Genomic DNA, 20,159 nt, shown 5'->3' on the forward strand with positions numbered 1-20,159 from the left:
GGCTCTAATTAACTCCCGCCGCCCTAATTAACTCCTCGCCCTCGCAGGGGTGTCCCTGGGTGTCACCGAGGGCGGGGACACCCCTCGGGGACCTTTCGGGGACCCCCCTGACCGCGGGCACTCCGCTGTCCCCACGCGGGTGACACACCGGGACACCCGTGACGTCACGGGGCCACCGCGGTGACGTCACGGAGGGACATCCTGCTCCGGCTGTCACCGGCGGGGGAGGGCAGCGGCTCCGAGGCTCAGTTTCCCCCGATCGGCAGAGTCTGGGGGTGTCGGGACGAGGTGCCCGGGGGGGGGTTTGGGGTGGGCGGTGGCCCCCCCGTGGTTTTTGTCCCCAGTGTCGCCGCCGGGGCGGGGCCGGGGCCGCCGGAGCCGCCGGAGCCGCCGGAGCCGCCCGGGCCAGACTCGTAAATGACAAACCGGCGGCTCCGGCCCGGCCCTGTCTGGCTGCGGCCGCCCCCGAGCCGGGAACGGGCCCGGTGCCCCCCCCGGGCCCAAATCCCATCGTTGTCACCCCCCGACACCCCCTTGTCACCCCCCGGGACCTTCAACCCCCCCTTTGTCACCCCCCGGGACCTCCCAACCCCCTCCCGAGCCCAAACCCCCCACTGTCACCTCCCCGGAACACCCCCCGACCCCAAACCAGGACCTTGTCACCCCCCGGGACCTCTCAACCCCCCCCGTTTGTCACCCTCCCGAGCCCAAATTCGCCCTGTCACCCCCCCGGGACCTCCCAGCCCCCCCTTGTCACCCCCCCGTGCTCAACCCCCCCTTTGAACCCCCCTTCCCACCCCAGGACCCCCATCCCAACCCTGGAATTCCCAGCTGCACTTTGGGGGTCCCTGTGTCCATGGGGGGGTCTTTGGGGGTTCCTGCACCCTTAGCGTGCCCCAGCTGCTCTTTTGGGGGGGCCCGTGGGTGGGTGGCATGTGTGTGACCCGGCCCTGGGTGGGCGACCTCCGGGGGGATTTTGGGGGTGCTGTCAGCCCTCCCGGCCCCGTGACCCCGCGGCGGGCTGACACACCGGTCACACGAGCGGTGACAGCGGCGACAGGAATGGCCCCGTGACCCCGGAGCCGCCTCGGCAGCGAAACGGGTCCGGGCACCTCGGCCGCCCTCGGGCCCTTTTCCCTTTGGGATTCCCGGGGGATCGCAGGGAGCAACAGCGCGACCCCACAGCTCCTGTGCGGCGGGGGTCGCAGTTTGTCGCCACTCTGTCCCCTGGGACCAGGACACGGGGTGGCGGCCCCGCGGTGGCCTCAGCCGGGGCTGTCACACGCCGCTGTCCCCTCCGTGCCTCAGTTTCCCCCGCAAGTCAAACAGCCAAAGGAGGGCAAAGGGCGCGTCCCCAAAGCCACGCGACACTCCGGGACTGTCACCGTGTCCCCAGCCGGGGCTGGCCGCCCGCAGTGTCCCTGCGCAGCCCGGACACCGTGTGCTGGCACCGCTCCCGCTGTCACCTCGTGTGACACCGCGCGGGTGACACGGGGCAGCGCCAGCTCAGCGCCCGGAGCTCCCCGCGGCGGGTTCCGCCGCCAGGAAAGATCCGGGGATCCCCCAAAAACCGGGGGGACCCCACCCTGACCCCCCCCGGCCTCACTTTCCCCGCAGCCCGGGGGGTTCCCCGCTGTCCCTGTCCCCAAGCCCGGCCACCCCCGGGGGACAGAGGGAATTCCCTGCCCGGGGTGGGCACTGGGGGCGCGGGGACTTCCCGGGCTCCCCCCGCTTCCCACGGCCGCGGTTTCTGCGGGGGCGGCCGTGCCTCAGTTTCCCCGAGCCCGGGGGCGGCTGTGCCTCAGTTTCCCACGGAGCTCAGCGCGCCCCGTGGGTGTTTTTCTTGGAAAAACCCTTTTTATTTTTTTCTTTCCCCGAGAAGGGTGGGGTTGGAATTTCTCCTCCAGAGAGGCCACCCACGGCTGGGAACCCCCCGGCCCTATAAAAGCCCCCCCCTCGCTGTACAGAGCCCCGAGGGGAGGTGGAGCCCACCCCAAAACCAACCCCAAAACCCACCCAGGAGGCGCCGATGCCGCTCCCGGCTCCCTTGGGAACGGCTCCAGCGGAGCAGAGGGAAGAGCAAACACCACCAACGTCAGACATTTTATTGCAAATAAATTTAGCTCCTCGCTCGGTAGAAGAATAAACTCTGGAAAAGGTTCAGCTCGGGGTCTCCAAGTGCAAAAGCGGCACCCCCGGGGGGTGCAGGTCCATCCGCGCACACGTCGGTAATTCCTCGGAAAAAGCAGTTTTTGCAACAACAACAACAAAAAAATGAAAACTCCAACTCTTCGCAGTCCTCGCCTCCGTGGGGTGCTCCCAGCTGCCCAAAATCGCGATAATCGCTCCGGGGTCACTCCCTGTGACCCGCCCGGGGCTGCCCAGCTCCGGCCCACGGTCCGGCACGGCTCCTCCTCGGCCGGCAGCTCCGGCCACTGTCCGGCACGGCTCCGGCCACTGTCCACCCGGCTCCGGCCACTGTCCAGCGTCCACCCGGGCTCCGGCCACTGTCCCCGCCGGGCTCGGCTCCCTCCATTCCCACCGCAGCCGCCGCGCTCCCCCTTCCTCCTCTCCGGTTCAAAAATAAAATAAAATCGGTGGGTTTTGGGGATTGTGGGTTGGAACTGGCTGTTTCTCCTTTTTTTTTTTTTTCTTTTTGGTTGGGTTTTTTCTTTTTGTCTCCTTCCTGCTGTTTCGCGTTGGTTTTTTGCTTTTTTAAAAAAGGGGTTTTTTTTTTAAATCCTTCAAGTCCAGGCCGGGCAGGGCTCAGCGCTCCTGCAGACACACGTAAGGCACCCACTGGTTCCTGTCGCGACTCTCGGCGCAGTAACTCGCCACCTCGGCCAGCCCGTGGCTCTTCCAGGAATCCGTGTGCGGGCTCTGGGGGGAGCAGGAGCACGAGGTTAGCGCCACCAGCGCCGCGACACGTGTCCCCCCCGAGCCGCGCCACCACCCTCCCCGGCCCCCGGCGGTGTCACCAGCGCGTCACCCCCGCTCACCGTGACCAGGAGACAGTGCAGGTCGCGGGGCTCGGAGCCCGGCTCGGGCTCGCCCAGGATGGCGGCGAGGCGCTGCATGCCCGACACGCGCAGGATGTGGATGTCGTTGTCGCAACAGAACGCCTGGATCAGCGTGAAGTGGATCTGCAGGGCGATGTCACCTTCGTCCTCCTCGTCCGTGGCCAGCACGCACAGCACCACGCTGTCGGGGTCCCTGCGGGGGCGCGGAGGGTTAGGGGTGATCGGGATAGATCGCGATAGCGGAAACCCCTCCCGCGGTGTCACCCCCCTGTGTCACCTCCCCAAGAATTGGGGACAGACCCCCCCCCCCCCCCCAAAATTCTGCCTGGTCACCCCCCTCCGGTAAAATGCTCTTGCAAAGAGCCAGCCCTGCGCTAAGAGGGATTAACCCCCCGCGACAGACCACCCGACAGATCCCCCTCCCCGACAGAGCCCTATCGCGATACTCACACATTCATGAGCTTGGCCGACTCGTAGACCCCCACGGTGAGGCGGTCCTGCCGCTGCGCCGCCACCAACACCCGCTCCACCGCCTCGCTCACCGCCTGCATCCTGCCGGGAGGAACGACACGGCCGGTGAGCGGCGACGGCGACAAGCGCAGACCCCCCCGGCGCGACACCCCGAGCCGCCCGCCACTTACTTGCTGCTATCGCAAGGCACCAGCTCCTCCAGGGTCATGGTGCAATTGTAATCCCCGGGAGAAGAAGGCAAATTCCAAGAGCAATAATCCCGAGCGCGGCTATGGCGGGGATATCGCGGCGATACCGCGGCGCTATCGCGATCCCCGCTCCCGCTCCGCTCCCGCCGCCGCTCCAGCGCGATCGTTCTGAGCCTCCGCCGCGCCCTGCGCCGCTTTTTATAGGCTTCCGTCGAGGGGCGGGGCCTCGCGCGGCGCCCCCGCCTCTTCCATTGGCTGGCGCAGCGGGGAGCCACCCACGGGCGCGGTGCTGATTGGGCGCCGCCGGCGGGGCCCACGTGGGGTGAAACGCGGGGGGGGAGAGCGCGGGGGGAAACCCCCCGCCCTGAAACTGCGCTCCCCCCGCGGCGGGACGGGCGTGGGACCGGCCGGGGGGGGGAATGGGGGGGAACGGGGGTCGGGGTCGGTCCGTGGGACAGGGGGCTGCACCGGGGGGTCCTTCCGGGGGTCTCTCTGTCCACCGGGGGCTGCTCTGTGGGACCGGGGGGGTCGCTCCGTGCACCCGGAGTCGCTCCGGGGGTCGGTCCGTGGGACCGGGGGCTGCACCGGGGGTCGGTTCGTGCAGCGGAGGCTGCACCGGGGGACTCTCCGAGGGTCGGTCGGTTCACCGGGGGATGATCCATGGGAGCGGGGACTGCACCGGGGGTCGCTCAGGAGGTCGGTCTGTGGGACAGGGGGCTGCGCAGGGGGGTCGCCCCGGGGGTCGTTTCATGTATCGGGGGCTGCACCGGGGGTCACTCCGAGGGACCGGGCTTCTCTCCGGGGGTCGGTTCGTGCAGCGGGGGACTGCCCCGAGGGTCGGTTCTTGCACCGGGGGTCGGTCCCTGGGACCGGGGGCTTCTCCAGGGCCCGGTTCGTGCACAGGGGTCTGCACGGCGGGGGTCGGCCCGTGGGACCGGAGCTGCACCGGGGCTCGGGGACTGCACCGGGGGTTTTGTGCGTGGAGCGGGGGCTGTACCGGGGGGTCGGTCCGTGCACAGGGGGGGTCGGTTCGTGCACCGGAAGCTGCTCCGGCGGTCGGTCCGTGGGTGGGGGGCTGCACCGGGGTCTGTGCGTGGTCCGGGGCTGCCCCGGGGGCTTTCCGTTGGCCGGGGGGTCGGTCCGTGCACCGGGCGCTGCCCGGTGGGGTCGGTGCGTGGGTCGGGGGCGGCAGCGGGGATCGGTTCGTGGGCCGCGGGCCGGTCCGTACACCGGGGGCTGCACCGGGGGGCGGCAATTCACGCACCGGGGCGCGGGGGCAGCTCGGTCCGTGCACAGGGACCTGCACCCGGGGGCGGAAGGAGCCGGTGCGGTCACAGCCGGGGGAACCGGGGACACGCGGGGAGCTCCGCGCTGCGGTGCGGGCGGCGGCCGCCACCTGCCGGGGACACGGCCCCGGGCCCGCCGGGGGACGCGCTCGCTGCCCGGGCTTGTCCCCGGGCTTGGCACACGCGGCCAGCCTCAGCTTGGCCCCCGGGTCCCCGACGCTGCAGGGCCGGAGCGGCGCCTGATCCCCCGGGGTCGCGGGCGGCGGCCACGCCGCGCCTCAGTTTCCCTCGGCCGCGTCCTCCTGAGCCGTATTTCCCACGCTGCCAGCTGCCCACGGCGGTGCTGGCGCTTTGTGCCGCTGTCCCCGGGTCCCCCTCCCGCTGTCCCCCCATGTCCCCGTGTCCGAGCACGGCCGCAGCTCGTCACACCGATGGCCGCGCTCCCGCTCTGACTCCTCCGGCCCAGCAGGCGGCGATGTCGCCGCCCGCTCGCTGCCCCCGTGCCGCAAAGCCTTCTGGGAAGTGGAGTCCTGGAGCGCCCCGCCCTCCCCGCGCCATTAAACGGGGACTACATTACCCAGAAGGCTTCCTGCCCGTGGGTGGGCGGAGCCCCGGGGTGTGGGCGGGGCCGCGTGCTGGAGGGGCGCTGCCATACCGGGGCCGGCGCCGAGACCGGGGAGCTGGGGCTGAGCTGGAACGGGGCCGGGGGCCATGGGGACCGGGCTGGGGTCACCAAAGCGGCACCAACCGAACCGGGTCCGGACCGGGCGGGGTTAACCGGGACTGAGCTGCACCGGGGCCCCGGCAACGGGACCGTTTTTCCCAAGCCGGGACCGGGCCGGTCTGGGGCTCACCGGGCCGGTCTGGGGCTCACCGGACCGGGACTGTGGGTTTGGACTAGACCGGGTCGGGGGGACCGGGCTCGGCGGGATCGGGGCTCTCCGCGCCTCCGTCCTGCCGGTGTCCGGCGGTGCCCCCGTCCCCGTCCCGCCGCCCTTCCCGTCCCGGTTTCTGGGGGTCTCCACTCAAACCCCAGCGAGGGGGAGGAGGAGGAGGGGGGAGAGAAGGATGCTCGGCAGGACCTGGGATGGCGGCGGGACAGGGGGGACCCCACGGGGGTGAGGAGAGACTGGGGGATCCCCTGGGGGGCAGAGGGGACCTGTGGGTCCCTGTGGGGATCCTGCGGGGTTTGGGCACCCACGGGGGCGGGAGGGACCAGACAGGGATGGAGCGGGAGCGGAGAGCCTGGAGGGGCTGTGGGACAACAGAGCTGCGGCTCCCGTGTCCCCCTGTCTGTGTTCGCTGTCTGTCTGTCCCCCGGCTGTCCCCACGTTCCCAATAAATCCATCTGTGCCCCCCCGGTCTGTGCCGTGTCCGGGGCCGGGACGAGCCCGGTGTTTGCTCAGGGAATTGGCGGCAGCTGCGGCCCGGGGGGGTCACCCGGGGGTCCCCGCCTGGTCACGGTGCTGACGTCCGTCCCCGGCCGCTGGCTGGTGTCACCGCTGTCCCCAGGGATGTTGTGTCCCCCTCGGCAGCCCGGTGACGGGGTTTGGGGGGGACACAGGCGCCCCGTCTGCGTCACCGCGTGTTTGGGGGTGGTTGGCGGAGAGGGATAAAACCGAGCCCGGCACATCCCGGAGCTTCCAGGGGCGCGGCGGGACCATGGAGAACGCTCTGCTCTGCCTGCTCTGCCTGCTGGGCTCCGGCCTCGTCCTGCTCGGCACCCCCGAACCGGGACCGGGGCTCCGAACCGGCACCGGCCTGAGCCTGCCCGGGCACGGCCGGGAGGAGACGGAGCTGGTGAGGGGCTGGGGGAGGGGGGCTACCGGCTTTTTGGGGGGATTTTGGGGTGCTGGGCAGGGCCCTGGGGGGTGGGGGGGGGGGGTCCCAAGAGGGGCTTTCCCTGATCTCCCCCACCCCGGCTGCGACTGTGGGTCCCCAGGCCTGGCAGGTGAGGAGCTGCACCCCCTAAACCCCCAGGATCTGCCCCCTAGATCCCCAGGATCTGCACCCCTAAACCCCAGGATCTGCACCCCGAAATCCCCGGGATCGGGCGAGTTTGGGGCTAGTTCTAGGGGGTGCCCCGGGAATTGGGGTGCCCCGGGATTGGGGGTGTCCCGGTGCCGCCCCGCAGGCGGAGACGCTCCGGGAGCTGCCGGACGAGCCGGAGCCGCCGGCGCTGGAGAAGAGGCTGAGCTGGGTGCCGGGGGTACGGCGGGGCCGGGGGGCGGCGGGGGCTCGCTCTGGGGGTTCGGGGGGACCCCCAAACCCCCGGCAGGCGGGGGGGGCTGACGGTGCCGTCCCGCAGTGCGAGCCCCGGGAGCCGTGCGCGGTGCGGCGCGGGGCGCGCTTCGGGAAACTCTGCAGCTGCCCCCGCGGCACCGCCTGCGACCTCCTGAGCCTCAAGTGCTCCTGAGGCACCGGGGACACCGTGGGACACCGCGGGACACCGCGGGACACCGGGGGACACCTTTCTGCGCCCCGGGAGGAGCCGGGAGCCCCAGCGCTCTCCCCGCACCGGGATGGACCCGCACAGAACCCCCGGAGCCGCGGCCCGCGGGGCTGGCGGTGTCCGGGGACACATTAAACCATCCGATCCTCGCCTGCCCTCTGGTTTTTTTTGGGGAGTTTGAGGTTCCCAGCCCCGCTCTGCCGCTGGGCAGGGTCCTGAGGGATGGGGGGGGTCTAATCCTGCTGTGGGTTCACGTCGGGATCTGAGGTTGGGGCAGGGATGGGGGACAGGGAATCTCATCCCGCTCCGGGGCCGGCGGGAATGGGAGCGCTGCGGGGACGGGCCGGGAGCGGAGTGCCGGATCCTCCCGTGGTCACGGCACCGGCGGTTCCCGAGCCGCTGGAGGCCGATGGATGGAGGAATCCGCGGGCATCGGGGGCTCGTACAGCCCGGCCCGGTCGCGTCCGGAACCCAGAATCCCCACCCAGAACACCGAATCCTCATCCACGATCCCAAATTCCCATCGAGGATCCCAAATCCCCACCCAGGATTCCGAATCTTCCATCCAGAATCCCGGATTCCCATCCACGATCCCGCATCCTCATCCATGATCCCGAATTCCCATTCACGATCCCAAATCCCCACCCAGGATTCCTCGCCCCCATTCAGAATCCCTCATCGATACCCATCCAGAATCCGGGATCCCCATCCACGATCCCAAATCCCCACCCAGGATTCCGAATCTTCCATCCAGAATCCCGGATTCCCATCCACGATCCCGCATCCTCATCCATGATCCCGAATTCCCATTCACGATCCCAAATCCCCACCCAGGATTCCTCGCCCCCATTCAGAATCCCTCATCGATACCCATCCAGAATCCGGGATCCCCATCCACGATCCCAAATCCCCACCCAGGATTCCGAATCTTCCATCCAGAATCCCGGATTCCCATCCACGATCCCGCATCCTCATCCATGATCCCGAATTCCCATTCACGATCCCAAATCCCCACCCAGGATTCCTCGCCCCCATTCAGAATCCCTCATCGATACCCATCCAGAATCCGGGATCCCCATCCACGATCCCAAATCCCCATCCAGAATCCGGGATCCCCATCCACGATCCCAAATCCCCATCCACGATCCCAAATCCCCATCCAGAATCCCGGATATCCATTCAGAATCCTGGATCCACATCCACAATCCCAAATCCCCATCCAGAATCCCAGATCCCCATTCAAAACCCGAAATCCCATCCACGATCCGAAATCCCCACCCACGATTCCTCGTCCCCATACAGAATCCCAGACCCCAGTCCAGAATCCGGGCTCCCCATCCACGATCCCAAATCCCCATCCACGATCCCGAATCCCGATCCAAAATCCCAAATCCCCATCCAGACCCCCCCCCCCACCCCACCCCGCGTGCGCGGGCCCCACCCGCTGCCCCACCCCGCGCGTTGCCCCTTTAAGCGCCCCTCTCTCCCACCTCCGCTCCGCCCACCCACCTCCCCTCAGGCGCGCTCCCATTGGCTGGCGGTGACATCAGTGGGCGTGGACAACCTGATTGTGACGCAAGAGGGGGCGTGGCCGGCGTGGCGGGCGGGGGGCGCCGAAGATGGCGGCGGCTCCGGTGGCTGCGGCGGCTGCGGCGGCTCCGGCCGGTCCGGCCCCTCCGGCCGCGGCGCCGCGCCGCTTCTCGCTGCTCGCCATCGTGGGCGGCGGCTGCCACCGCCCCGGCCTCCGCGCCGCCGCCCTGCAGCAGCTGGAGCGAGGTGAGACCGCGCGGTGCCGCGGGGGCCCCTCCCCGGGGATGCCCCGTTGGGTCCCTCAGAGCCCGGGGGGGCGATCGGCGCTCTGGGGCTGCTCCGTCCTGCTCCGGCCCCAAAGGATCGGCCCCTTTGGGTTCCCGGGGTTTGCGCCCCGAAATTCCTTGGATTTTGCTCCATTTTGTGCCCCCGCCCTCAGGGAGCTGCGCCCTCTCCTGCCCCTCGGTCCCGGGTTTGTCCCTCTGGAATCCGCTTATCTGCCCCCTTTTCCTGCCCTAAAATCCTCAGGGGGCTGAATCGTCCAGGTCTTTCTTCTCCCGAGATCTCCAGGATTTGCTCCCCCTGGGTTTGACACCCCCCTCGATCTGCCTCTTTCCCTGCGCCCCTAAATCCCCAGGAGCTGCACCCCTGAATTCCCGGGGTCTGCACCCCTAAATTCCCATGATTTGCACCCCTAAATCCCTAACATCTGCACATCTAAATTCCAGGGGTTTGCATCCCTAAATTACCAGAAGCTGCCTCTCTAAATCCCCGGGATCTGTCTCCCAAAAGCCCCAGGATCTGCACATCTAAATTTTCAAAATTTGCACCCCTAAACCCCCAAGATCTGCAGCCCTACACTCCCAGGAGCTGCCCCCCTAAATCCCCGGGATCTGCCCCCCTAAATCCCCAGGATCTGCCCCCCTAAATCCCCAGGATCTGATCCCTAAACCCCCGAGATCTGCCCCCCTAAATCCCCGGGATCTGCCCCCCTAAATCCCCAGGATCTGCCCCCCTAAATCCCCAGGATTTGCCCCTTTCCCTGCCCGTCAGCCCCCCGGGATCTTTCCCCAAACCCCCCCGGGATTTGCTCCCCAAATTCCCCGGATCTGCCCCTCGGCGTTCTCAGGATTTGTCCTCCCACATCTCCGGGATCTGCCCCCAAAATTCCCAGGATTTCCCTCTTTTCCTGCTCCGGGATTTCCCCCACACGTTGTCGGTTCTCCCCTCCAGCCCCCACATCCCTCCCTGAGCCGTGCCCACATTTGGGGAGGGTTCTCGGGGTCTCAGATCATCCCAGAGGGAACAAATCCCAAAACCGCCATGGGAGAGACATTCCCTTTCACCATGGGGCTGTCCCAAGCATCACCGAAACCGCCCCAAAAACGGCCCCAAACCCACCCCAAACCCGCCCCCAAACTCACCAAAACCAGCCCAAACCTCACCAAACCCACCCCAAACCCGGCCCCAAACCTCACCAAAACTGCCCCAAAAACGGCCCCAAAACCACCCCAAAACCACCCCAAACCCGGCCCCAAACCTCACCAAAACTGCCCCAAAAACGGCCCCAAAACCACCCCAAAACCACCCCAAACCTGGCCCCAAACCTCACCAAAACCAGCCCAAACCTCACCAAAACCAGCCCAAACCTCACCAAAACCACCCCAAAAACGGCCCTAAACTCACCAAACCCACCTCAAACCCAGCCCTAAACTCACCAAAACCAGCCCAAACCTCACCAAAACCGCCCCAAAAACGGCCCCAAAACCACCCCAAACCCGGCCCCAAACCTCACCAAAACCAGCCCAAACCTCACCAAAACCACCCCAAAAACGGCCCTAAACTCACCAAACCCACCCCAAACCCGGCCCCAAACCTCACCAAAACCACCCGAAACCCGGCCCCAAACCCTTGTGCAACCCCCGGGGCGGTTACACCATCCCCCTCCCGCCCTGCAGCCGTTTTCAGGAACACCCGAAACCAGCCAAACTTTTTGGGAATAAACGAACAACCTCCCCAAATCCCTCCTGGGGAGCTCCCCCAAGGGCTGGTTTTTGGGGCTCTGCACCCGTCCCCGGCGCTGGCAGGTGGCCCCAAATCCTTTAATCCCTTAACGAGCACCTTTGGAGGAGGTGTTGGCAGAGCTGCTCCGTGCCCCGGGGCGCTGGGATTTGGGATTTGGGATTTGGCAGAGCCCTGGGTGAGTCACTGGCAGGAGGAGCTCACCTGCCCGGCAGGTGTGGGCACAGGTGGGTGCCCCCAAAACACCTCACAGGGGGCGGGTTTTATGGGGGGATTTTATTTTATGGCACCGAGGGGGTTTTGGGGATGCTGCTGGTGGGTTCTGAACCCTCCCCGCCCCCCCAATCCCAGATTTTTATTCCATGTTTGGGGGTTTGTTTTTTTTTTTTTGTCTCCTCCTCAGGGATTCGCTCCTGGGACATCGACCTCACCTCCTGCAACCTGGACGAGCAGCTGAAGCTTTTCGTGTCCAGGCACTCGGCCACCTTCTCCAGCATTGTGAAAGGTAAAAATTTGGATTAAAAATGGGGAAAAAAGGGGGAAAATCGCTCCTAAAAACTGGGAGTGGTGGGATGGGTGGGTGGGTGAAGCTCCTCATGTCCAGTCACTTCTCGAGCATTGTGAAAAGTAAAAATGAGGATTAAAAACAGGGAAAAAAGGGAGGAAAATCGCTCCCGAAGGCTGGGGGTGGTGGGATGGGTGGGTGGGTGCTCAGGGCCGCCCCCTCCCCGTTCCCCTCTCCCGGATTCTGTGGGAACAGGCCTGGCTTTGTGCCCCACCCCAGCCACCCAAGCCCCGTGATCCCTCCTCGTGAGGAGCCGCTTCCCTCTCCCAGCGCAGGGGCGGGATGGGATTTTCCATGGGAAATGGGGAAGGTGGAGCCGGAGCTGCTTTTCCCTCCCCGCATCCCACCCTTGGCTGTGGCTTTCCCTGCTTAGAAAGGGAAAAAAAAAAAAAAAAAATCACCTTTGGGGAGGTGTTTTTGGGGGAATCTCCCCCTTTTTCCCTCCTCTCCCAGTGGCAGGAAGGAAACGTGTCCCCTGACCCCCGTGGTGACCAGCAGCAGGACACTGCCCGTCCCTCTTCCTCCGGAAAACCTGCTGGCCTTGTCACGCCCAGGGGGACAATTTTGGGGTGGGGAGGGAGTGGCTGTCACCCCCTGGGTGTCCCCACACAGGCCAGAGGACCCTCCACCACCGCGGGGACGTGCTGGAGACCCTGGTGCTGCTGAACCCTTCGGACAAATCCCTGTGCGACGAGGTGAGCCGCCGCTGTAGGACCTTGGGGATGTCCCCGGGGTGTCCCTGACGTGTCCCCAACCCTCCTGTGTGTGTCCCCCCGTGTCCCCAACCCCGCTGTGTGTGTCCCCAGCTGAGGAACCTGATCACGGACGTGTCCCAGCACAAGCTGCTGGTGTTTGCGGGGCCCTGCGTGGAGGACACCGGGGAGCTGATGCTGCAGACCGGCTGCTTCTCCCTGCGGGATTTCATCCAGATCTTCACGGACAAGGAGGTGTGGGGCCGCGGGAGCTGCGGGGAGGAGCCCGGGGTGGGGTTTTGTGGGGATGGGGTTGAGGGATGAGGACGTTGGTGGGGTTGTCTGGAGCAGCCGGCGGATCCTCGGGGATGGTGTTGGGTCCTGCCTGATCCTCGCAGGGGGGACACTGTGAGGTGTGGGGCAAATCCCGGGGGTCTGCGGCAGGAAAAGGGGAAAATCCTGGGGGTTTAGGGGGGTAGGTCCTGGGGTTTTAGGGGCCAGATCCTGGGGGTTTAGTGGGATAGGTCCTGGGGGTTTAGGGGCGCAGATCTCGGGGATTTAGGGGCGCAGATCCTGGGGGTTTAGTGGGACAGATCCTGGGGGTCTGGGAGGACAAATCCTGGGAATTTAGGGAGTAGAGGCTGAGGATTTGGGAGGAAAAGTCTTGGGAATTCAGGAGCGGTGAGTGCTGGAGGTCTGGGAGTGCAAATCCTGGGAACCCTCAGGGGCAGATCCTGAGAGTTTGTGGGGCAAATCCTGGGGGTGTTAAGGGGAACATCCCAGGGTGATGAGGGGCAGGAAAAGGGGAAAATCCTGGGAATTTAGGGAGGCAGATCCTGGGAGTTTACAAGTGCAGGTCCTGGGGATCTGAGGGTGCAGATTCTGGGAATTTAGGTGTGCAAATCCTGGGAGTTTTGGGGGGCAGCTCCTCACCTGCCAGGCCTGGGGGGCCACAACCGGGTTGGGGAGGATCAGGGAAAGCCTCCCCACCCCCCAGCACCCCAAAATCCCCCCGGAAAGCCGGCAGCAGGTGTGGATCCAATGTTTTAACGTGTCCCTGGACACCTCCTGCCCCTGTGGGTCCATGCCGGTGGGGGACACGGGGTGACCCCGGTGCCCCCTCCCACCCGAAGCCCCTCTGTGCAGGTGGGGGAGATCCTGAGCTCTGCAGACCCCTCGGCCAAGGCCAGGCTGACCATCAGCTGCCCCGACTTCGGGGAGTGGAGGGACTCTGGCCTGGAGCACCACAACCTGCAGGACTTCATCGAGCTGCGCTACAACCCGGGCTGCGTGCTGCCCGAGATGGAGGGGCTGGAGGAGTTCATGGAGTACCTGTCCGAGTCCCTGGAGCCCCAATCCCCCTTCGACCTCCTGGAGCCCCCCACCATGGTGGGCTTCCTGAAGCTCTCCAAGCCCTGCTGCTACATCTTCCCGGGCGGGAGAGGGGACTCGGCGTTCTTCGCCGTCAACGGCTTCAACGTGTTGGTGAACGGCGGCTCCAACCCCAAATCCTCCTTCTGGAAGCTGGTGAGGCACCTGGACCGCATCGACTCCATCCTGGTGACGCACGCGGGCACGGACAGCCTGCCCGGCATCAACAGCCTGCTGCAGAGGAAGCTGGCCGAGCTGGAGGAGGATCCATCGCAGAGCTCCCAGGGCAACAACGGCGACTGGGCCAAGAACCTCATCTCGCCCGAGCTGGGCGTCGTCTTCCTCAACGCCTCCGAGAAGCTGAAGGACATCGAGGGCGACTCGAAGGTGCTCAAGAGCTGCGATGAGGCCGCTCTCACCCTGCACTACCTGGAGAAGTTGGGCATCCAGCCCAACCTGCTGGCCCGCGACGGCGGCCCCCGCGCCGAGCCCACCGTGCTCTTCCAGAAGATGGGAGTGGGCAGGCTGGACATGTACGTGCTGAACCCCGTGAGGGGCACCAAGGAGCTGGAGTTCCTGCTGCAGCACTGGGCGGGCAACGGCTTCCCCCGGGAGCAGGAGCTGCCCCTGCAGTGCCTGACCTCGCTGTGCGTGCTGCTGGTGTGGCACCCCGTCAGCCGCTGCGACAAGATCATCCGCGTGCTCTTCCCCGGCTGCACGCCCCAGGCCAGGATCCTGGAAGGGCTGGAGAAGGTGAAGCACCTGGAGTTCCTCAAGCAGCCCGTGGTCACCAAGAACGACCTGAAGGGGACGGCGCCGGCGGAGAAGGCGCCGCCGGTGAAGCAGAGGAGGGCGGAGAGCAAGGAGAGCCTCAAGTCGGGCTCCAGGCTGAGCTTGGTGGAGGCGCCGGCGCCCAAGGAGAAGACTCCCAAGGTGGAGAAGAAAGAGGTGAAAGCCGGGACCAAGGAGAAGCCAAAATCTCTGGGGGACGCGGCCAGAACGGGGTCAGAGGAGGAGAAAGCCAAGGACGCCCGAGCCAGGCCGGAGTCGGCGAAGGCGGACCCGAAGCCGAAGGCCAGCAAGGAGAAAGTGGCGCCCAAGAAGGAGCCCACGGCCAGGAAAGAGGAGAAGAAACCACCAAAGAAGGACGAGGGGGCCGAGGCCAAGGCGGAGGCCAAGAAGGAGGTGGTGAAGGTGGTGAAGAAGGAGGCCAAGGCCGAGACGCTGCGGAAGGACTCGAAGGCAGAGGCCAAGGCTGCGGCCAAGGCTCCGGCCCGGAAAACGCCGGGCCCGGAGAGCCGCAAAGCCCCGGCCAAGGCCGGCGGCGCCAAGAAATCCCTGCTGAAGAAAGAGCCAGAAAAAGCCAAGGCTAAAACAGCCCGCAAGGAGCCGGGCGCCTCGGACGGCTCCAAGTCCTCCTCCCCCGAGGAGATGCTGCCCGAGGCCGAGCGCGAGGGCGGGAGGAGGAGGAAGGAGGAATCCACGGATGAAGGCATCGCCACGGCCGACAGCGAGCTGGAGCCTTTGTCCCTGGAGAACGGGGGGACCCGGCGCCCGGGCGGGGATCCGTCCTGCCTGGAGAACGGCCTGGGAGACCCCGAGAGCCCCCAGCGCTCGCGTTACCCCGAGGGCAGCCCCCTGCGAGCCGCCTGCCCCCCGTCCCCCGTGGCCAAGACGCCCAGGAGCGAGCGCAGCGTCAACTTCGACCTGACGCCCACCGGGCTGCTGAACCACGGCGCCGAGGGGGCCGAGGATCCCTGCGGCAGCTCCGAGGAGAAGACCCTGGAGATGATGTCCCCGGCCAGCTCGGGGCCGGCCAGCGCCGGCCACACGCCCTTCCACCAGTCCCCGGTGGAGGAGGGCGTGGAGGAGCCGGGGGCCGGCCGGCAGAGCGCGGCGTGGCCGGCGGCCGGAGCGGGCAGGGACGGCGCGGGGCCGGACAAGCAGGCCGGCTGCCTGTCCCTCAGCCCCTTCAAGGACGACGTCCCCGACGTGTCCCCCACCATCACCACGCCCTCGCTGCCGGCCGAGGTGGGCTCGCCGCACTCCACCGAGGTGGACGAGTCGCTGTCGGTGTCCTTCGAGCAGGTGCTGCCGCCGGTCAGCGAGTCCCCGCCCGAGGACGGGCGGCGCTCCCGCGGCTCCGGGGACGAGCCCGAGGCCACCAAAGGGGGGCTGTCGTTGCCGCTGCGGCCGTGTCACCACCCGCCCTGGGGCGACGGGGACGCGGCGCCGCGGCCCGGCCGCCGCTCGGACTCGCCGCACGACGTGGACCTGTGCCTGGTGTCGCCGTGCGAGTTCGAGCACCCCAAATCCGAGCGGTCGCCCTCGGCCGCCGCCAGCCCGCGGGAGCTGTCGGACAGCGACCCGTCCCAGGAGCTGGCGCCGCCGCGGGGCCGGCCGGGAGAGACCCCCCCCACGTCGGTCAGCGAGTCGCTGCCCACCCTGTCCGACTCGGACATCCCCGCGGCCGCTGAGGACTGCCCGTCCGTCCTGGCCGACGGGCTGGAGTCGGACGAGGACTCCTCGGAGCGGCCGGCCCGCGGCGCGGCCAGAGCCTGCGACCCTCTGCCGGCCCCCCTGAAGGACCCGTGTCCCCTCCCTGCCCAGCCCGGCATCTGCATGGTGGACCCCGAGGCGCTGCCCCCCGGCCGCAAGGAGCCCCCCGCGGGCTCCAGGGGGGTGAAGAGGACCCCGTCCCGCGTGGGCTCCGCGCCCGCCGCCCCCAAAGCCGAGCCCCCTCGTGTCCCCGCCGCCTCGGCCGCCAAGGCCAGGCCCGCTGGGGACAAATCCCGGCCACCCCTTGGGGACAAGAAGGGCTCGTCCAGCGCGGGGAACGCCCGCGGTGCCACAGCGCGGCCGGCGGCCGGAGCGGGCCGGGCATCGCCAGCAGGTAACGGGGACGGGGTGAGGTGACAAAGGGTGACACCGCCGCGTCCCCGGGGACAGCTGTGACCTCTGTGGCCGTGTCCCGGCAGGCACGAAGGCCGCAGCCCCCCAGGGCCCCCCGGTGTACGTGGACCTGGCCTACCTGCCCGGCTCGTGGAGCGCCCGCACGGTGGACGAGGAGTTCTTCCGGCGCGTGCGCTCGCTGTGTTACGTGGTCAGCGGCGATGACCACCTGAAGGAGGGCGTGCTGCGGCCGCTGCTGGACGCCCTGCTGGCCGCCAAGCACCACTGGGGAGTGGACATCCAGGTCAGTGACCGGCCTGGGGGCGTGGAGGGGGGGGTTGGTCCTCTGGGGGTGACAAGAGTGGCCTGAGTGAACCTTCCCGATATTTGGGGGGTGACAGGTTGTCCTGGGTGTCCCTTCCCCATGTTTAGGGGGTGACAAAAGTGGCCTGAGTGCCCCTTTCTGCTGTCTGGGAGGTGACAAAACGCCCTGGGTGCCCCTTCCCGATGCTGAGGGGGGTGACACATTGTCCGGGGTGCCCTTTCTTGTTCCTGGGAATGGTGACAAAATGTCCTGGGGGCCCCTTCCCATTGTTTGGGGGGAGTGACAAAGCATCCCGGGTGCCTCTTCCCAATATTTTGGGGGGTGACAAAGTATCTTGGGCGCCCTTCCTCGTTCCTGGGGGTGGTGACAATGTCCCGGGTGCCCCCTCAGGTGACCCTGATCCCCACCTTCGACTCGCTGGTGATGCACGAGTGGTACCAGGAGACGCACGAGCGGCAGCAGGAGCTGGGCATCACCGTGCTGGGCAGCAACAGCACCGTGGCCATGCAGGACGAGACCTTCCCCGCCTGCAAGGTGGAGTTCTGAGCGGGGGGCACCTCCCCTGGGCCCCTCCTCGTCCTGCCCGAGACCCCCACTGCGCTCAGAGGGACAGAGGGGGGACAGGAGAGGGGACGGAGGGGGTGGTGTCACCTCCTTGTGCCACCCCCAGCCCTCTCTGAGCCCCCCCACCACACTTAGAGGGACAGGGGGGACAGCAGAGGGGACAGCAGGGGTGGTGTCCCCTCTCTGAGCCCCCCCAGCCCTCCTCGAGCCCCCCCACACTCTCAGAGGGATGCGGGGGACAACGGGGGCGGTGTCCCCTCCCTGTGCCACCCCCAGCCCTCTCTGAGGGCTCAGAGGGACAGAGGGGGGACAGCAGAGGGGACAGATGAGGTGCTGTCACCTCCCTGTGCCACCTCCAGTCCTCTCTGAGCCCCCCACCATGCTCAGAGGGACAGGGGGGACAGCAGGGGTGGTGTCCCCTCCTTGTGTCACCCCCACGCTCAGAGGGACGGGGGGGACAGCAGAGGGGATGGGGGGACAGCAGGGGCCGTGTCCCCTCCCCGTGTCCCCTCCCCGTGTCCCCCCAGCGCCGCACGCCCGCCCAGCCACGCTCTGCACCCGCCGCCAGCCCGGGGAGGGGACACGGGGCCGGCTGGGGACAGAGGGGACAGAGGGGAGGTGACAGGGTGTGTCCTCCCGGCAGTGCTGAGCCGGCCCCGCGGGCAGCTCCACGGAACAGGGTAAAATTTTGGTGTTTTCTTGGGTTTTTTTGGGGGGTTTTTGTTTTTTCCCCCTCCTCGGCCAAATTTCCACAATTTTCCTCCACCCCCAAAATACCCAAAACCCTCGAAATGGGGGGGAGGGGGCTGGGTCTCCTTTTGGGGGGGTCTGAGTCCCCTTTCTGGGGGGGCTGAGTTCCCCTTTTTGGGGGGCTCTGTCTCTTATTTTGGGGGGACTGGATCCCCTTCTTGGGAGGGCTGAGTCTCCTTTTTTAGGGCTCTGTGTTCCCCTTTTTTGGGGGGGCTGGGTCTCCTTTTTGGGGTGCACAGACCTGGGACAACCTCGGGGGTCCCATCCCTGGGCGGGGGGCGAGGTGGGGCTGCTGCTGTGGGGTTGTCCCTGGTGTTTTACCCTCTCCCCAAAACGGTTGGGACCCCCCCAAAACTGATTTTAACCCCCCGAAATTGATTGTGATCTCCCCCAAAATTGACTGTGACCCCCAAAATCGATTGTAACTCCGCCAAAAATTGTGACCCCCCCCAAAAAATTGATTGTAACCCCCCAAAATTGTTTGTGACCCCCCCCCAAATGGATTGTAACCCCCCTCAAAATTGATTGTGAACCCCCAAAACTGATTTTAACCTCCCGAAATTGATTGTAACTCCCCCTCAAAATTTGATTGTGACCCCCCCCAAACTGATTGTAACTCCCTCCAAAATTGTGACACCCCCCCCCAAATTTCTTTTAACCCCCACCTTTCATCCTCTCCCCGGGCTGAGCCCTGCCCAGCTCGCTGCACTGATGGCCTTTCCCTCCTCCTCCCCAAAAAAACTAAAATTTTGGGGGTGGGGGCTGAACAAAGACACCCCCCCAGCCCCTCATTTTTTTGGGGGGGGAGGAGGGGAGTGTAAAGCAGCCCCCCCCACATCCACCCCCAGCCCTGGGAGTTGCCGAAATCTGCCAAAATCAGATTTTTTTTTTTTTTTAAAGGGGTTTTATGAACAGAAAGCACCAAAAAAGGGGGGTCGGGGGGGGGGGGGTTGGATGTTTTGGGGAGGGGGGGGGCACAGAATGTGAGGACCCCACCCCAAATTTCCCCCCGCCCACCCCGGGGACAAACACTAACCCGTTTTTGTAGGAGGCTCCTCGATTTTTTTTTTTTTCTTTGTAAACGACTTTTTAAGATAAAACAAAACGAAAAAAAATCGTAAAAAAAAATCGTGAAAACTGAAGGAACCAAATTTTTTTTTTTTGGGGGGGGGTATTATTTATCTTTCCCCTTTCCCCCCCCTCAAATCCCTTTTTAAAGGATCTTTTACCTTCGATTGTATCGTCCTGTCGTTCGGGCACTGGGGGGAGGGAGGGGGGCACTGAATGTTTTCACCTTTAGTGCTTTAAAAATCATTTTTTTTTCCCTTCAGCTGGAAAGATTTAGAGGTCGGTGGGAGGGGGGATTTTTTTTTGGGGGGGTGGGGTGGCCGTGACCCCTCCCCAAAACCCCTCAGCCCCCTCCCCAAACCCCCTGAACCCCCCCGCCCGTGGGCACCGGCACACGCTTCTCGTCCTGCACGCCGCGTCCCCGCCCGGCAAACGTGTGTGGAAAAACGAGCATTAAAGAGGGTCCTTCCTTGTGGAGCTCCGTGCTTCGGGTGGTTTTTAAGTTTTTTTTTTGTTTTTGGGGGGCGGTCCCGAAAAAATTTGGTCCCAAAAAATTGAATTTTTTGGTGTTTTGTTGTTTTTTTTTTTTTTTTTTCTTGGCGGGGGAGGGGGGAGGTCCCGTGGATTTGGGGAGGGGGTGTGAAAGGATGGGTTGGGCTCAGTTTTGGGTGGTTTTGGGGTTGTAATGAGGTGGCAAAGGGATTTTGGGATGGTTTTTAAATTTTTGGGGGGAGTCCCGGTTGAATTTTTTGGTTTTTTGGGTGGGGGGTCCCGTGGATTTGGGGAGGGGGTGGGAAAGGATGAGTTGGGTTCAGCTTTTGTTGAGGGTGTTTTGGGGTTGTAATGAGGTGGGAAAGGGATTTTGGGGCGGGTTTTATTTGGGGGGGGAAAGGGATTTTGGGGTTTTTTGGGTTTTTTAGGGGGTGGGAGGGGTTGCAGCAGGTGGTGGAAGAGGGAATTTGG

General features: G+C 65.7%; 3 protein-coding genes across 4 annotated transcripts; 2 read left to right on the top strand and 1 right to left on the bottom strand.

Annotated features, from left to right (window-relative positions):
• Window positions 1-2,090: 2,090 nt before the first annotated feature.
• Window positions 2,091-3,845, bottom strand: GADD45B (growth arrest and DNA damage inducible beta). The gene is made up of 4 exons (XM_066205463.1): window positions 3,662-3,845; window positions 3,471-3,572; window positions 3,000-3,213; window positions 2,091-2,880 (listed from the first exon to the last, which is right to left on the bottom strand). Exons 1-4 carry the CDS (start codon window positions 3,697-3,699, stop codon window positions 2,767-2,769), a joined length of 468 nt encoding a protein of 155 aa, XP_066061560.1. The 5' UTR covers window positions 3,700-3,845; the 3' UTR covers window positions 2,091-2,766.
• A 2,612-nt stretch (window positions 3,846-6,457) lies between these two features.
• Window positions 6,458-7,558, top strand: LOC136302138 (cocaine- and amphetamine-regulated transcript protein-like). Of its 2 annotated transcripts, XM_066205465.1 has the most exons (3): window positions 6,458-6,765; window positions 7,100-7,174; window positions 7,274-7,558. In XM_066205465.1, the coding sequence occupies exons 1-3, from the start codon at window positions 6,628-6,630 to the stop codon at window positions 7,379-7,381; spliced, it is 321 nt and encodes a 106-aa protein (XP_066061562.1). In that variant the 5' UTR covers window positions 6,458-6,627; the 3' UTR covers window positions 7,382-7,558. The 2 variants fall into 2 exon arrangements, with proteins under 2 accessions (XP_066061562.1, XP_066061561.1); XM_066205464.1 differs by having other exon boundaries at window positions 7,100-7,558.
• A 1,461-nt stretch (window positions 7,559-9,019) lies between these two features.
• On the top strand, window positions 9,020-19,765 carry MAP1S (microtubule associated protein 1S). The gene is made up of 7 exons (XM_066205424.1): window positions 9,020-9,193; window positions 11,373-11,474; window positions 12,147-12,229; window positions 12,341-12,481; window positions 13,373-16,490; window positions 16,576-16,793; window positions 17,205-19,765. Exons 1-7 carry the CDS (start codon window positions 9,037-9,039, stop codon window positions 17,358-17,360), a joined length of 3,975 nt encoding a protein of 1,324 aa, XP_066061521.1. The 5' UTR covers window positions 9,020-9,036; the 3' UTR covers window positions 17,361-19,765.
• Window positions 19,766-20,159: the final 394 nt, after the last annotated feature.

This window comes from Chamaea fasciata, unplaced genomic scaffold, assembly GCF_029207755.1.
Source record: "Chamaea fasciata isolate MVZ Bird 193981 ecotype frontalis unplaced genomic scaffold, bChaFas1.0.hap1 SCAF_28, whole genome shotgun sequence".
Lineage (NCBI taxonomy): Eukaryota > Metazoa > Chordata > Aves > Passeriformes > Sylviidae > Chamaea > Chamaea fasciata.

Excerpts from the sequence above, each read along its gene's own strand:
- LOC136302138 (XM_066205464.1), top strand. The coding sequence starts at position 6,628 with ATGGAGAACGCTCTGCTCTGCCTGCTCTGCCTGCTGGGCTCCGGCCTC. Across the intron at positions 6,766-7,099 it reads GCCGGGAGGAGACGGAGCTG|GCGGAGACGCTCCGGGAGCT; the intron begins GTGAGGGGCTGG and ends GCCGCCCCGCAG.
- GADD45B (XM_066205463.1), bottom strand. The coding sequence starts at position 3,699 with ATGACCCTGGAGGAGCTGGTGCCTTGCGATAGCAGCAA. Across the intron at positions 3,573-3,661 it reads GTGCCTTGCGATAGCAGCAA|GATGCAGGCGGTGAGCGAGG; the intron begins GTAAGTGGCGGG and ends TCCTCCCGGCAG. Across the intron at positions 3,214-3,470 it reads TCGGCCAAGCTCATGAATGT|GGACCCCGACAGCGTGGTGC; the intron begins GTGAGTATCGCG and ends GCGCCCCCGCAG.
- MAP1S (XM_066205424.1), top strand. The coding sequence starts at position 9,037 with ATGGCGGCGGCTCCGGTGGCTGCGGCGGCTGCGGCGGCTCCGGCCGGT. Across the intron at positions 9,194-11,372 it reads CCTGCAGCAGCTGGAGCGAG|GGATTCGCTCCTGGGACATC; the intron begins GTGAGACCGCGC and ends TCTCCTCCTCAG. Across the intron at positions 16,794-17,204 it reads ACTGGGGAGTGGACATCCAG|GTGACCCTGATCCCCACCTT; the intron begins GTCAGTGACCGG and ends GTGCCCCCTCAG.